Below are 15169 nucleotides of genomic sequence, written 5' to 3'. Positions count from 1 at the left end.
TTTAATCAGTATCAGAGCAGCAGGCAGCAGGCATATGATTCTTATCTTATCTTATTCTTATCTGGGACTCATCTGATCAATCACTATTTTTTTCTGCAGCATGACAACGATCCCAAACATCCAGCCAGAATCATATTCTTCAGTGACAAGAAGAACAAAGAGTCCTGCAACAGATGGTTTGACCCCCACAGAGCCCTGATCTCAACATCATGGAGTCAATCTGGTATCACATGAAGAGACGAGAGCAGCTGAGACGCCTGAATCCACAGAACTGTGATAACTTCTCTGAGATGCAGGAACAACAAACCTGCCAAGTACCTGAAAAACTGTGTGTAGGTGAACTGAGGAGGACTGCTGCTGTTTTAAAGGCAAAGCTGCTCACACTAAATATTGATTTGATTGAAATTTATTCTCTTTACTGCACTTTGGATGAAGCTAATTGATAATAAAAACTATTAATGGCATTATTTTTGAAAGCATCCTGCCTTTACTTTTACTTACTACTACTTACTGTATGTATGCTTTCATTATTTTTACACACTTGATAGCTGAGGTGCTTTGCGGTCTCCTAACAAATGATGCTGGAGTGAGTGTCCCTTATGGTGAATAAAATTCCATGATCCTTGTGCGTCTTCCTCACACCCTCACCGGGAGGAGCAAAGATGCGAGAAGAGACAAGAGTGAAGGAAGCGAGAAGGCACGTTATCCAAATGGGAAGCACCCCTGCTAATGTGCATGCTGGCTCACTGGGACAGCTTACTGGGATGGCTCACTGGGATGGCTTACTGGGATGGCTCACTGGGATGCTTGAACAGAACGGAGCCATGCTTAATGTTAGCTGTGACACCTGTGTGCTGTTCCTTTCTGTAAACAAGGAAACTGACATGGCCATCGTTTCTGTGAGAAGCACAATTACAGCACTTTATTGTTCATAAATGCTTAAGTGAAAAATGAAAACATAAAACAAATACACACAATTCAAAAAAAAAAAAAAAAAAAAAAACATTAAACACAACTCTTTTTAAAAAAAAGCTTTCACTTTTGTGGATGTCAGTATGGTGGTTACTGTCCAGTCTTGTGGGTCAAAGAAAAGAAACATCAAGTTAAAACTGTGAAAACAGAGAGCAGTTACAGTACAGTCAAGGATGGTGAGCACAGGGCTGCAGAAAGTGGGTGAAATACTCCTTTATACTGTAAAAGAATGAGAATAGCTTGGCACCACTATTCATTCAGAAAGGAAATCATGAACTAAAAATAAAAAGGATAAAAATAAAAAAATAAAATCTAATCAAGTTAACAGCAAAAAAAACAAATCAATTGTTATTTCATTTATATATAGATATATTATTTTGCCAAAAAAACTAGGTTTTTGTTAAAAAATAAACTTAAACATACAAGAAAATACCAGCCACCAAAGCGACACCTATCGTTAAGCATACCAATGTAGAACATATGAGGCTACCTTACACACAGGTAATAGCAAATATTTAAGGGTACATGTACGGCAACATCTGTCCAAACATGTCTAAAAGACTGTACAAATTTACACTACCTATTCTCAGTATGACCACATGAAAAATGATGGATTATCTGGTCAGATTAAAAGCTTCACCATACAACAACTCAATATTTTAAGCCACGTTTACGAGTCCAGTGGCTAACTGAACATTAATCACTCCTTATCTCAATGTAGTAAAGTATACAGAAGGCAAAAAAAACAACAACTTTCAATTTGTTTGCACTTCCTCCCACTTGGGGAGGAAACATTAAACTTTGTTCACCGATCTTTACATCAATCCTAGCTGCTCGTTGAGTCCTGCCTTTAAATGTCACTGGATGGCTTGTTGTGAGTTTTTACTGAAGGAGACTTCTCTCCTTATCGCTCTCTCTTTCACAGATGCCTAACGTAACTGGGCAGTGTCCTTCGGTTCAGGCGAGGCAGATTTGTTGGCATGGATCAAATCGAAAGTGTTTTCTCTGACTGTGTGAGTCTTTTTTTGATTTTTATCAGTCAGACCTGCTGTTTGCCCAGCTGCGCTCCGTCTCTCCCGCCTCTTGCAGATGAAGGTACAAACTTGGGAATAATGATAGGTAGCGCGTCTCTTCCTTTAGCAGCCTGTCTTCCTGAGCGCTCTGTGGGCCCGAAGCCGTTCTCTACGTGTGCCTCTTCGTCCTCGTCCTCGTCGTCCTCGTCGTCGTCGTCCTCATCGTCGTCGTCGTCTGACATATCATCCAGATCTGAAACAATCTTGGCCCCCGTCCTCGGCTCCATTCTCTCCTTAGCTCCAGTAAGCTGTGCGTTACCATGGAGATGTACCTCTCCCTCTTGTTCCTTTATATCCTTCTGCTGCTCTTCCTCATCACTGTCAGAGTCAATGGCAATGGGCTCAGAGAGGTCTAGAGGCATTTTCTGTGGTAAGGTGCTGTTGATTGTCTTGGTTTGGTCTCTACTGGCACTGTTGGGTTTGGGGATAGACAAGGTTGCTTTAGAACCTTCCACAGTCCTGGTTGGTTTTCCCTTTGGTGGTGGCACCACACCACCGTTAGCAGCTACAGACTCCCTGTGTCTCCTGCGAGCCTGCTCAGACACCCCCATACATGTCCTAGACGTTCGCCTTTTGCTATGTCTGCCCTCACACACACTGTCCTGGACGAACGCCAGCTCATGACTCACTTTGCTGACCTCGTGCATACTGAACCCAAGCAGCACGCTGGCATTCTGGGTTTCGCATTCCTGTACGCATTTCCTCCTTCTGTTGACAAAGTGGCTGGAGATGTCTGACTTCCACAGCCACAGACTGGCTGCTAGCTTCTCCACCTCTCGTCGTGTGGGATACGGCGCTCGGTTGAAATACTGTGTTAGAAATGCCTTCCTTGATTCATATGACTCGTTTTCATGTCCTTTGGGGTCAAGAGCCAGAACTACAGGTTCATCTGGGTTTTCTACAAATGTAGATGGACCGTTGCTATCCCGTGGATGAGCTCTTTCCCCTGGAGGTCCCGGCCTCCTTCGTTTTGGTGCGCTAGTGTCAGAGCTATCAAAGCTGGCCCGTTTGAGAGCACTGCTCTGGGCCTGGCTGACCCGAGAGGAATGGGCTGCCCTGCTGTCCTGCCCGTTCTGGGATTTCCCTACACCTCGGCAGTGAACCAAGTGTAGAGTGATGGTGGAGGCAGTCATGTTACTGGTATAAACTCCCAAGCAGTGAATACACTTGTATGTCAGTTTCTTTTCTACAGGGTGGACCGTTTGAATCACCTGGTGCCTCTCTCTCAGGTGGTGGGACAGTGAGTCTGAGATTGGGCCCTTGAGGATAGAGAAGCAGAGAGGACACAGTGTCTTACCCACATCCCTCTTGTAGGGCACAGATGCCTGTGGGGCACTCTTGGTTGGGGCACTGTCAGCAGCCCCTGAAGGTGTTTTGGGCGGGTGCTGAGGCATTAACCTCTTGCCTGATAATAGGGAGGCAGACAGGGCTGATGACACAGAGGTGTTGTTGTTTTGGGCGTGAAATGCCACCGACTCCTCCGGGGCATCTCTCATGTTGTAGGTAGTGACAATCAATTGAACGTTCTTGGGGTTGCCCTGCTGCAGAGTGAGGTCAAAGGTCAAGGGAGAGTCTGTGCGCGGGCCGACGCTCTCATCTGGGTGCGACAAACGCATGTGGGCCACCATCTTCTCCACATCGTTGAAGGTGGCACGGCAGTACGGGCAAGACAGACCATGGATCAGCATGTGATTTAACAATGTGTCACTGGGGAGATAGCGGTTGCAGTAGAGACACTTACTGGTGAAGTTGTGGATCTTCATGATGTAGTTGGCCACAGCGGGCACCTTCTCTGCTTTGTGTTCTTTCTCAAAATGAGAACTGTACACGTTCTCTGGGAAGAGCTCATTGCAGATAGTGCAGATTTTCCATTTCTGGGTGTAGGATGTGCCGAGGACTGAGGAGCCACTTTTCTTAGCTGTGACGGAGGCTACAGTAGTGGCCGCCGCCTGGACCCTAGAACCAAGGGGGTTGGATTTGAGTGAGGAAGAAGCACTTGCCACGATTGGACTCCGCAAGCTGCCACCAGAAATAAGCTGCTTTGCTGCGTGTGACTGCTGGGGCACAGACACCTGGGCGTTCCCTGGTAAAGTGACCCTAACCTGTTGGCTGCCGAGAGAAAACGGCTGGGTGCTCCCAGCCTTTAACCCTATTGCATCATGCTTTAACCCAGATAGAAGACTTTGAGAGCTGAAGCCCGTCTTTGATGCCATGACAACTCGCCCCAGCTGCTGTGAGGCAGGAGACCTGGTAGTAGCCATGACTGCACCTTTCGGGCCCATCCCAATGATGGTCTTGTCTCCTTGGGTTTTCGGGGGGATCATGATGATGGGTTTGGGACGGGGGACTATCACACTGGTATGTCCAATCATGGCGGTCACCTGATAGCCGATCCTCTCGTGGTCCTCAATGACGTGTTGAACAAGTGCCTCATAGGTCCTTGGAACAAAAAGACACTTCTTGCAGTGAATCTGGTTACTGTTAATATTGTTTGTATTATTACTCTCTGTATTCCCTGTGGCTCCTGCAGTGCCACCATTCTGAGTGTTTGTCTTCTCTCCTGGTTTCACAATATAGGGCTGGGCCACTTGCTGGAAATGTTCCCGGTAGATGTGCTTTCGCACTACATTGTACAAAGGGTCCCTGTAGGTGCACTTCTTGCAGTAGTACACTGCCTGTTCCACACTGTCCCCAGTCCTCTTCAGCACCCCGTCCTTCATCATGATCCCACCAGCTCCCGCCACCATTCCACCCGGGCCCTGCCGTACAGTGCTGTTAGGCATATGGAAAAGTTTGATGTGCGTCTCCAGCGTCTTTTTGTTACCATTGTAAGTGCAGTAGGGGCAGTTGAGCAGGATGTTGTTCTCAAAGTCCTCGCTGTGGACATTGCGGAAGTGGCTCTTGTATGCAGAGAAGTACTTGGATGAGAAGAGGCAGCCGGAGCAGCAGAAAGGTTTGGATCTGTAGTCCTGGAGACACAGAGGTGGAGAACATGCTTAGACATCAGAGATATTCAAATATACCAGAACAATATTAAAACATTTTTATTGTACTTTAATCATTCTTTCTGTGTTTGTGATGTGAACTAAACTATTAATTTAAAAAAAAAAAAAAAAAAGACACACACCTGGACTTTGGTATGTGATGGTTCCCACATGCACACATCGTCCCAGGTAGTGTGCTTTATATACACCTCTGGTGGAGTATAGTCTTTATAGTCCTGTTGAAAACAAGGAAATTAAGATTAATAAGCATGTAATGATAAAACAAAGCCACACGCAATCAAGAGAACATCATTTATCATATGATTTATTTAAGGACTGCAGAAATAAAAGAACCCAATGGTGAACATCTTAAAGTGAAAACACTCATTTCCAACATGGTACCAAGATGTTGAAAAGACAAAACACAAGACAACATAAAACTTCCTAAATGACATCACCCAAAATTAAACAAGAAGCAGAATGAGCTAACTTCTATAAGCCTTTCTTGTTTTTAAAAACTGGATGTGTAACAGAAGGCTGTTCACCAACATGGCACCACTATCAAAAACAAAAAAAAACAGAAGATCTTCTGGCAATATTATTTACTGAAGGCGCTTTACATGAAAACACACTGACTGAACAACAAGGACAGTAAGATGAATGTGTCGGTAATGATGAAACTAATCACAGTAAAAAGACATGATTCTGTCATATGTCTATGTAGGGTTCTTGGTAACTGTATGCAACAGATTCACTGATGTGCACGACTCCAAACATTTCTGTCTGCTTCCGGAGTGTCAATCAAAAGCTTAATGGATGAGCATGCAAGAAAGGTGCAGACAGATTACCTCTTCAATTTGTTCTATTATTCCAAAATTGTACCTCTGTCCCCAGCTGTCTACTACCCTCTTGGACACATGTTTACTTTATATTGGGGCTGTAAAATAAGTCAATATTATCACTCATGGTCTCTCCATACGATCTCATTAAAAAAACCAAACAAACTGGTTTGTAATTCTCATGTCTAAATCTGGATTAGGAATTGTGACATAGTTCTAGAGAGTCTAAAACCCCAACAAACCCCCCCAAATCTGTAGAATTCTTTATATTTGTGTCCAGGCATCCACACAACTGGATGCTTCATTATGTAAAGTCTGCTGTTAAAGCTTGAGAAGCATCTTTCTCCAACATTAAATGAGATATAACAGAATAAGGACATGGTGTCAATGAGGGCAATCACATAATACTGCATGCATTATGTTATATGAATCTATTTCAAACCCTCCCATCGTACATTCTCTACATTCTCCACTGCTGCACCCTCACTTCCTGCAGCGAGCCAAATGGAAGAGCAACTCAACTCCTCAGCTGACCTCATTATTTACCCAAAACATGCATCCAAGAAAAGAACCATTCTCAAACCTTAACAGGAAATTAAAATGATACTGGTGATGCATCTCTCTGGAGAACGCGCGCACTGTTTATTCCTCTTTAGGTACAGATATCAACCCAAACATACAGCATCATTATAGAAAGACCAAAGTCTAGGCACGCTCACCTCTAGGTGATCTCTACAGAACTCCAAGCCGATGTCTCCCAGGACCTTCTTGACATTTTTCCTAGCTTTCCGCAGACTGCCCAGGTTATTGACAGGGAGCTGGAACATTCTGCCAGCCTGGATAGAAAAGACACATAAAGCATGTTATCAACAAGTGTAGGGGAGAATTCGGATGGTTGTCTGTTAGCTAATCCCAAAGTCAGGAAATAACAGTTAGCTGGAAAGGACTGTTTACATGACTTATTATAACACCTAAAGAGGAAGCTGTGATCAAAAATGCCTTTCAGACAAAACTTCAACATCTGTCAAAGTAACAGACATAACTGTCATGATTACAACATCTGTTCTAGCTTTATTCAGACATGATGACTGATGGGACAACTTGTTATTGTCTTGAGGTTATTCCTCAAACCAAAGACCACAAATACACAGTAGGCCTTTTTCACAGCAGACATATTTTATTTTGAAAAGGCAGAGGTGTTACTGATAACATGAATGATGTTTAATTGTCGTTTAAGTGTCTGAGTTTGAATCGTGACACTTTAAGCTAGCAACATGTATCCAAATAACCTTTAAGAGTGCACAATAATGAAACTTAAGCTACAAATTTGCAAGTCAGTGCTCAATGGTTTGCCATTTAGAAAAAACTAACAATTTAATTTTTGCATTGTGCACAGCTGTGTATTATATCAGAATAACAAAGCTGTTGACTTGACAGCTGTCACAGCCTGTTCAAGTTGAAAGAAAAAGCAGAGAGATTGCTAATAGAAATCACTTCCATACAATCAACCATCCTCCTATTCACAACATTTCCACCAGCAATCAGTGAAGCCACTTATACACAGGAGAAGTTCAAACTGCTTTACTTCTGTTTACAGCCCAAAGTTGCTGGTCGAGTGTCTCTATTCAAATCAAAGCTCCCTGTAGTAAGGTCAAAGGTCACTGATGCGCGATGACATAAAGGCAGCTCGATGGCAACAAACAGCACGGTCCCAAACAATTCCTGTGAAAACCTCAGCTTGTTTCCCTTCTAGAAAACACAAAAAAGAGAGAGGGGCAACTGTATGTGTGTGTGTGTGTGTGTGTGTGTGTGGTTCCACCAACTGTTGGCCCAGTGAAGACCTGAGAGAACCAGAGATATTTCTGTCAATCTGTCTGTTGTCTGTCTGCCTCACTGTCTGTCTCACATTCAGACAAGCAGAATGGGTAAATGTGCAAGTGCTGGAATGAGTGAAAGAGAAACACACCCTCACCCACTTCCCCTCTCTGTCTCCCTTTCCTGCTTTCTCCCATTAGTGGTAGATGGCGCTAGAGAGGGGCTCCATTATGTAAGCCTCCCTATACTCTGCCTGCCCCCTTTTTCCTCCCTGCCTCGCAATACCATCACAGAATGGCGCCTCCTATTGAGTCAGCAGCAGCCTCTACAATATGTCTGCAGTGGAGGGGGAGGAGAGGAGGGAGGGATGTTGTAAGGGAGGAAGGGGAGGGACAGAAGGAGTGAGAGAGAGAGATTGAAAGGGGGAGGGTGAGTGTGGGAGAGGATGAGGTGGGGTGGGGTGTAAGGGAGGGAGCTGGGAGGAAAGAGGAGGGTGAGGGAGGGGAGGGGGAGAGATGAGAGGAAAGGAGAGAGGACAGAGAGTGAGCGACGGAAGTGGAGGGGGAGGGGGAGGGGAGGCAGGGAGGTCGGACAGACAGGCTCAGAGGAGGGAGAGAGAGAGAGGGAGGGTGAGGGACAGGGCGGGGTGGTGGTGGGCTGGGGGGGGGGAGAAAATGGAAGAGGGTGAGAGAAAGAGGGGGCGATGGATAGGCGCAGAGGGGATGGGGGAGGGAGGAAGAAAGGGAGAGAAAAAAAAGCCAAGGAGAGGCTGAGTAGGAGGGGAGGGAGGGAGAGAAGGAAGAGGAGATGGAGGAAAGGCAATAGGAGGCTGCTGGCAGAAAACAGGTTTCCCCCTTCTACTGAGAGAAAACAAGAGGCCTACAAACCTTCCACTAGATATTTCCTCAAGCAAGTCCTCCACTGGGACATGATAACCTACTACTGCTGATTACACCTCTCTCTGTCAATGTGGAGATGTCAGCTTGAGGGGAAAGGGGAATCAGGTGACATTAATATTAAGACTGATGCCAGAAAAGTTTGGGGTGGCCTGCGTGTCTTTTCACATTGGGGTTAGTTGTGTCACCAGTCCAAACACCTGTATGTAACCTTTAGGAATAAGGAGGTGGAAGGCTGTCTGTATGTGTGGTTGATGGCAGTGACCATAATCATTATCTGGCACTTGCACTGACCTACTTGACAGCCCTCCTCTCTCCTCCTGGATCAAACACGAGGTATGAGTGCATCACCAGCCCAGTGTCACCTGGCTGAACCCTGATCGTGTCATGATCACATTTGACTTCTCATTTAAAATACAGCTAAGGCACGATCTGCCTGTGGTTGTGAATGTGTAGCCGTCCGTGTGTGTCCCCCAAGACAACAACTCTCTGTGCAGTAATGTACTTTCTTCACATTCACAGACATTTTCTTCGCAATGAAGACGTAGATATGTCGTGGTAGCTTTCAGCCGTGGACACAGTGTTTAACAGCAGACTCCTGTGGCGTGCTAGTGACTGAATCTAATCTTTGATCCACATCTGGCAGTATCCAGATCAATAGCTTTGGCAGGGAGCTGCTGCCACTGACAAAGAATGGGGACACACCGCGCTAAGTTAGCATGCTAAGCTAGCCAACTCGCACCAACAACACAGGCTTATCCAAACTAATGCTGGGGTTTCTGTACATCATTTTACACACAGGACATTCCCCTGGAGTGTGTTTTACTCGGGCGGGTTTAAATAAAACCTGCCAGAGAAGTCATTCAACTCGGGATTACGTTGAACCCCCCTTCTCCCCCCAACACTCATAGAAACACAACGTTAGCTGTAGTTCACCATCACGGCTAACAGCAAACTATCTAATGTTACTGCCCAACATTATGACACGCAAGTTTACCTGCTTTCACATCCACTGCTCGCGTCTGAGTGAGATGTGTCACCTCAGAGTGTGACTGAGGTGATGTAAAGACACTTTCACTTCAGCTTTCTCGGTAATATCCTTTCAGGTGAGCACTTAGCTCTGTGAGGGGAGAACCAGCCACCCGGCCGTCGGTCGACTCTCCTAACCCCGACTCCCCCTCGCCGACACGGGCTATCCTCTTCCCTCTGGTCGGCAACAGAAAGCCTCCGAGCCTCATTAGACAGTTAAATCCTCCATTCCCCGGAGTGCTGAGGGCACACACATGTCCTGTTGTTGCGGTCAACTACCGGCGTTCCCCCGCTTTCAGATAAATCACCTAAAGTGCGTTTATAGTTGCTGGGCAGCCGTTAACATTTTGCCCCATTCTCCTCTCTGACAGACAATACACATCCAGCAGAGAAACTGCCCTATCCAAAATGGCGCAAATAAAAGGGGCGGAAGTGACATATACTTGATTAGCATAAATAATCTCATCGCGAGGCCAGCTCATTAAAACTCCTGATTGGTCTGCCAATCAATTTGGCCAATTAAGCAAAACGCGCATTTAAAAATAGCAGCCCTGTCCTTTAAAGCTCGCGGTGGGCCCTTGGTTCTGCGGGGTAAACAACCCGGCGCAGTAATTGCGGGGTTTGGCCGGCAGCGGGCGTCCTGCGGATGCTCGGATGTACACACTGCCTTAGCACTCAGCTGGAGATGTATTAACGGCGGAGCCAACGACAGGTGGCGCTGTAATCTGCTGTGCTGCTTTCTAACGGCTGAATCCTACCACAACCGACCGGGACTACTTTCCTACATGGTGCCTAGTGAGTGGCAACCCCCGGGAAACAGTAGGCTGCTGAATGGGGGCTCTTCATCCAGGGTGACACCAAATTTAAATGGTTAAAGTGATGGTAAAAGTTCTCCATAAAACGGGGTTAATGTCCTCCTCCTACCTACCATCATCATCATTCATCAAAGTAACAATGATATATGGTATATATTATTAATAAAATGCATTATGCTGGTAGATCTATGTGAAATCAGTAGCTGCTCGAGGTGGAGTTTGAACTACTTTACATGCAGTTAGGTAGTTTAGTCCATTGGTCCCCAACCTAGGGGTCAGGCCCCTCCAAAGTGTCACCAGATAAATCTGAGTGTTCGTTAGATGATTAATTCTGATACACAAATCTGTTTTCAGTTTTGGTAATTTTTCTCTAATCTTGATTTTTTTGTGAAATGTTGGATCAGTTGAAAATTTATTGAAATGAAACCACATGAGAAGTTTAGAGGGCAAATGTCTCTTCGGTGGAACTGCTAACCACTCATACACAAGACACAACCACATGATTTTATAGAATTCACAAGATAAAATGGCTTGAAACCATTGGTTTCATCATTCATTCATAACAATGAATTGTATTTTATAAGCTTATCAAGTGTTTTTTATGTATAATATTAATCTGAAAAGTAACTAGTAAGCCGCTAAAGCCATCAAATAAATGTAGTGGAGCAGAAAGTACAATATTTTCCTCTTAAATGTAGTAGAGTGGAAGTATAAAGTTACTTTCCAATGCTGATTTTGACACAGGGTCCCTCCTCAAGACAGATGAGCTATTAAAGGACTCAAATTAAGACCCTTATAAAGCCACTTAACAGTTCAAAACATAATGCCTGGAGCTTTCAGGGCTTTGAGGCAGTCGCCTCTTTCACTCTGTTAGTAATCCAGACTTGAACATGACACTTTCATATTAGACTTTTTCAAATGTAGGATCAATCTTCCACCTCATCCTCAACCATGAGAATATATTCATCCACTGTGACAGGGTAAACACATCCAGGAAAAGCCTTTAAGTGGACCTTGATTTTTGTTATTGTTGTTATGTTAAACCTGTTTGACCGTGATCAATGACTATCAATGAGAGAAGTTGGTCTCTGTGTATTTTGTAACATATGTATTTTGGAAGCATTTTTTTTGTCTGGACCATGTCTCTCAAATGAGGACTTTATCCTTTCAATAACATCATCAAACAACATCAGAAAAACAAAGACAGCAAACTCTTTAATTTTATACAAACAATCACATGTAGCAGTTAAATGTGTACTTAAACCCATCTGACAATGGTGTTAATGCTGAGTTTAATCAGCTGTCTGGATTCGGAATGATGTGCTTCCTTCAGGATTCATTAAGGAGGATGACGGGAATGTAAAGCACTATGTTCCTTCAGTACTGCGGACGGCTACTGATCGGGAAATATTTTCTATTTACTGCTAACGGGGGAGAGAGATGTCTCCCTTTTCATTTGCCGTCATGTTACCGTCTCTCTGTCCCTCCATTACAATTCTGATACAACTACTGTTTTAAAGACAGCAACTTTAACAGTGACAAAATACTATATGACCCACAGAGATGTCCCATCTGAGTACATCACTGATCATGTCGTGGCGAAGAGAGTGAGCAGTCCTTTCACGAATGACACGATCTCGTTCCCTCCCAGTTTGGATTCTCCATAAACTCGATCCACAAAGGAGATGGGTACCTGTTGTTTGGAAGTAGAAGAAGAAGCAGTTCACAGCCAAACCCATGGATGCAGGGTCAGAACAACCAAGTTGGCTTCAGATTCATAGATTAAGGGGAAAGTTAGGAAACTTAAATGATCATATTTCTCCTTGATTTTCCCTTTTCATATAAATTTGAGTTGTCATTGTAAAAGCCTTAGCACTGTTTAAAACCCACTTTCAGATTTGTGAAAGCTTTTTCTTATTTATAAGGACAAAAAAGGGCGATTTCACAGATTTTTCTCCATTCACACCACATTAGACAAGCTCTTTCTGAGCTAGAGCTGGCACCACAGATCTGACACTGAGGGTCTGGTGGCCTAGTGGTAAAGACAAATACTGCATACTGTGATCCCAACATACGGGTTTGATTCTGGCTGGGGGCCTTTGATGTCATACTCATCCACTCCTCTCTCTCCCTCACCATTTCCTTCCTGTATTATGTCCCTCTATTATGACCTATCCAATAAAGAAAAAACACCAAAAAATGAATCTTGGTTTTTGATTGAGACCTAATGGTGAAATTGCCCCTTTTTTCCACCAATCGCCATATTTTAAACAACTGTAATGATGAAAGGTGTGAAAACAAGAGAATCTGCTGAGAAATATCATGAGTAATATATCATTTAAGTTTGCAGTTAATTTCCAAATCAGAAGCCTTAACTTAATGTGCATTGAGTAAATAATCCTCCTCCCCAATAAAAACATCTATACATGAGTGAGTGAAGGAATGAATTAGCGCCTCACTTCTCCGATTGTGTAGTTGAGCTGTCTGGCTCTGACGATCATCTCCATCTGAAACACGTAGCCTTTGGACACGCACCGCTCCACCAGACTCTCCAACACCTTCTTCTTGTACAGCCTGATATGAGTGAGAAAAACACAGCAGGAGTGTGAGAAAACACAGCCGCATGCACGTGCAAGTGTTTACTAAATGTCAGTTGTACTTTTTCACAGGAGCGCCTTGCGTCACTGACCTGAAGCTGCCCGTGAGGTCTGATGCACCCGGTCTCAACAACACTTGAGTCAGGAAGTTGGCCCCCCGACTTTGAACCAGAGAGGGAGAAAGAAGAAAGAAAAGAAAATGAAACCTCAGCCTCTTGCGTTCAGGGTCAATGCAAGATGGATGAGAGGAAATTGAGGACTGTACACTGTTGTTGACTAGCAGTTACCTGATGAGTTTCCTGCGCAGGTCCCAGCCGTATACGCCTCCGTCCCCTTGGTAACGAGTACCAGACACCAGGTCGTAATTACCTTCCTTTTGCTTTCTGTCAAACAAGACAAAACGTTTTTTCAACTCGAGGATATATGTACAATTTCACTTTCAACTATCATTACAGGCATAGTGAGTTTATATTTTTGTTGAAATACTCAGAAATGTATTTTTTACTGTGTATATGAACTGAAATGTAGTCCAGAAAACAAAACCACAAGACAGGAAATGGACATTTAGAGAGACTTACTCAATAAATTCTGGGATGAATTTGGGCTGAAAAAAAAAACAAGACAAAGAATCACATATCATGCCGTCTGACAGGATCTGATATACCTAACATAACACTGCAATTATTTAAAAGACTAATTCAAATTTTAGGGATGACAGAGAGAAGAGAGTAGATAAGGTCCAGTGACAGAACCAGCTCCATGTGTTGTGTGGCAATCTACTGTTATCATGCCAGGTAAACAGTGAAGCAAGCTCCACTCACATGATGAGAAAGATCAGCATCCATTATGATGATGTAGTTGCCAGTAGCGTGTTTCATGCCATGGATGTAGGCAGTGCCTTTGAAAGGAAACAGGAGCTTATGCAGATTTATTTCTATGATATATATATATCATTTTTCAATTTTTCGTTTTGAACTTACCTAGGCCTAATTTTTTCGCCCTTGGTCGTAGGAGCTGAAACACAGAAAACACAGAGTCAACTTAAAAATACCATGCACCATTCATCTCCATGTTACAGGGGGATGATAGATACATAGTTTAACATTGTAAATCATTTTCAAACAACCAGTTATTGCCTCTATGAGGATGTTACAGCATATTAATTAACGCTCACGCTTATGTTATATAATAATAATAATAATGACACAATGAGAAAAGCATTATTTGTTACTTATCCAACTTTGAGGGCGGAAATGATTAATTCTCAACTTACTATCTTGTCCTCTCCATAAATGTTCTGCAGCTGCTCTGCCACTTCCAGTGTCCCATCTGGGCTTCCGTCGTCAATCACAATAATCTCGTACTTGTATCCACTGTACAGCCAACAAATTAAAATTAACGTTGTTTTAGTTTTATTCAAAATGTGCAACTGTCTCTCTCTCACACACACACATTCACACAGCTGTAACTTTCTGAATCTGGTTTAGTGACAACTCATCACTGACTCGGTGACGTTAGCTAGCAGTTAGCCGAGCGGCTTTGCTGGTCCCCCAGAACTCACCTTTCACCGAAATATTTCACCAAAAGCCAAACTATCAAAGGTAAGTTTTCCCTCTCGTTGTAGGTAGGTAGTAAAACAGAATATTTGTCCCCATTGTCCCGGTTTGCTTGCGAAGTTGTTCGGCTTGCCATGGTGACGTGACTGTACCGTAATCACACTGCGTAAAGTTGAAAGACATACAGACATTACATCCTGTTTGTCATTTACAAAATAAACTATCTTCGTAATTATAACGGCAAAGAAGGCAGATGTCATTACTTTAGATTTTAAACTATAATTTCAGTCTGTTCACGTTAGCTTTATTGACACATCAAGGGAACCTCGCGAAAATATAAAACACAATACAGGCTGACTATTTGTCGTATTCATTAATATCAATCTCAACAAAATTAAATGTCGCTCCGTAATGTCCTCGCGCGCCTCTTGCTATTATTTCTTTTTCATTATTATGCTCCAAAATAATCCTAGACGATCCATTTCTCGACTCAGTAAATACGCTTCACCTTTATTATGAAAAATAAACACCCATTTGAGACAAAACCGGAAATACACCGGATCACTGATGCTGCCTTGACGAGCTGACTATTT

At 43.7% G+C, this 15169-nt stretch overlaps 2 protein-coding genes across 2 annotated transcripts; both read right to left on the bottom strand.

The window, feature by feature from the left end:
- Nucleotides 1-1182: 1182 nt before the first annotated feature.
- On the bottom strand, nt 1183-10257 carry adnpb (activity-dependent neuroprotector homeobox b). The gene is made up of 4 exons (XM_067591306.1): nt 9577-10257; nt 6588-6704; nt 5173-5265; nt 1183-5014 (listed from the first exon to the last, which is right to left on the bottom strand). Exons 2-4 carry the CDS (start codon nt 6693-6695, stop codon nt 2012-2014), a joined length of 3204 nt encoding a protein of 1067 aa, XP_067447407.1. The 5' UTR covers nt 6696-6704; nt 9577-10257; the 3' UTR covers nt 1183-2011.
- A 1362-nt stretch (nt 10258-11619) lies between these two features.
- Nucleotides 11620-14759, bottom strand: dpm1 (dolichyl-phosphate mannosyltransferase subunit 1, catalytic). Its single transcript, XM_067591315.1, has 9 exons — nt 14582-14759; nt 14294-14393; nt 14001-14034; nt 13842-13918; nt 13599-13624; nt 13308-13403; nt 13113-13181; nt 12883-12997; nt 11620-12116 (listed from the first exon to the last, which is right to left on the bottom strand). The coding sequence occupies exons 1-9, from the start codon at nt 14710-14712 to the stop codon at nt 12012-12014; spliced, it is 753 nt and encodes a 250-aa protein (XP_067447416.1). The 5' UTR covers nt 14713-14759; the 3' UTR covers nt 11620-12011.
- Nucleotides 14760-15169: the final 410 nt, after the last annotated feature.

Source organism: Thunnus thynnus, chromosome 6, assembly GCF_963924715.1.
Source record: "Thunnus thynnus chromosome 6, fThuThy2.1, whole genome shotgun sequence".
Lineage (NCBI taxonomy): Eukaryota > Metazoa > Chordata > Actinopteri > Scombriformes > Scombridae > Thunnus > Thunnus thynnus.
This window is presented reverse-complemented; position numbering and strand designations above follow the sequence as displayed.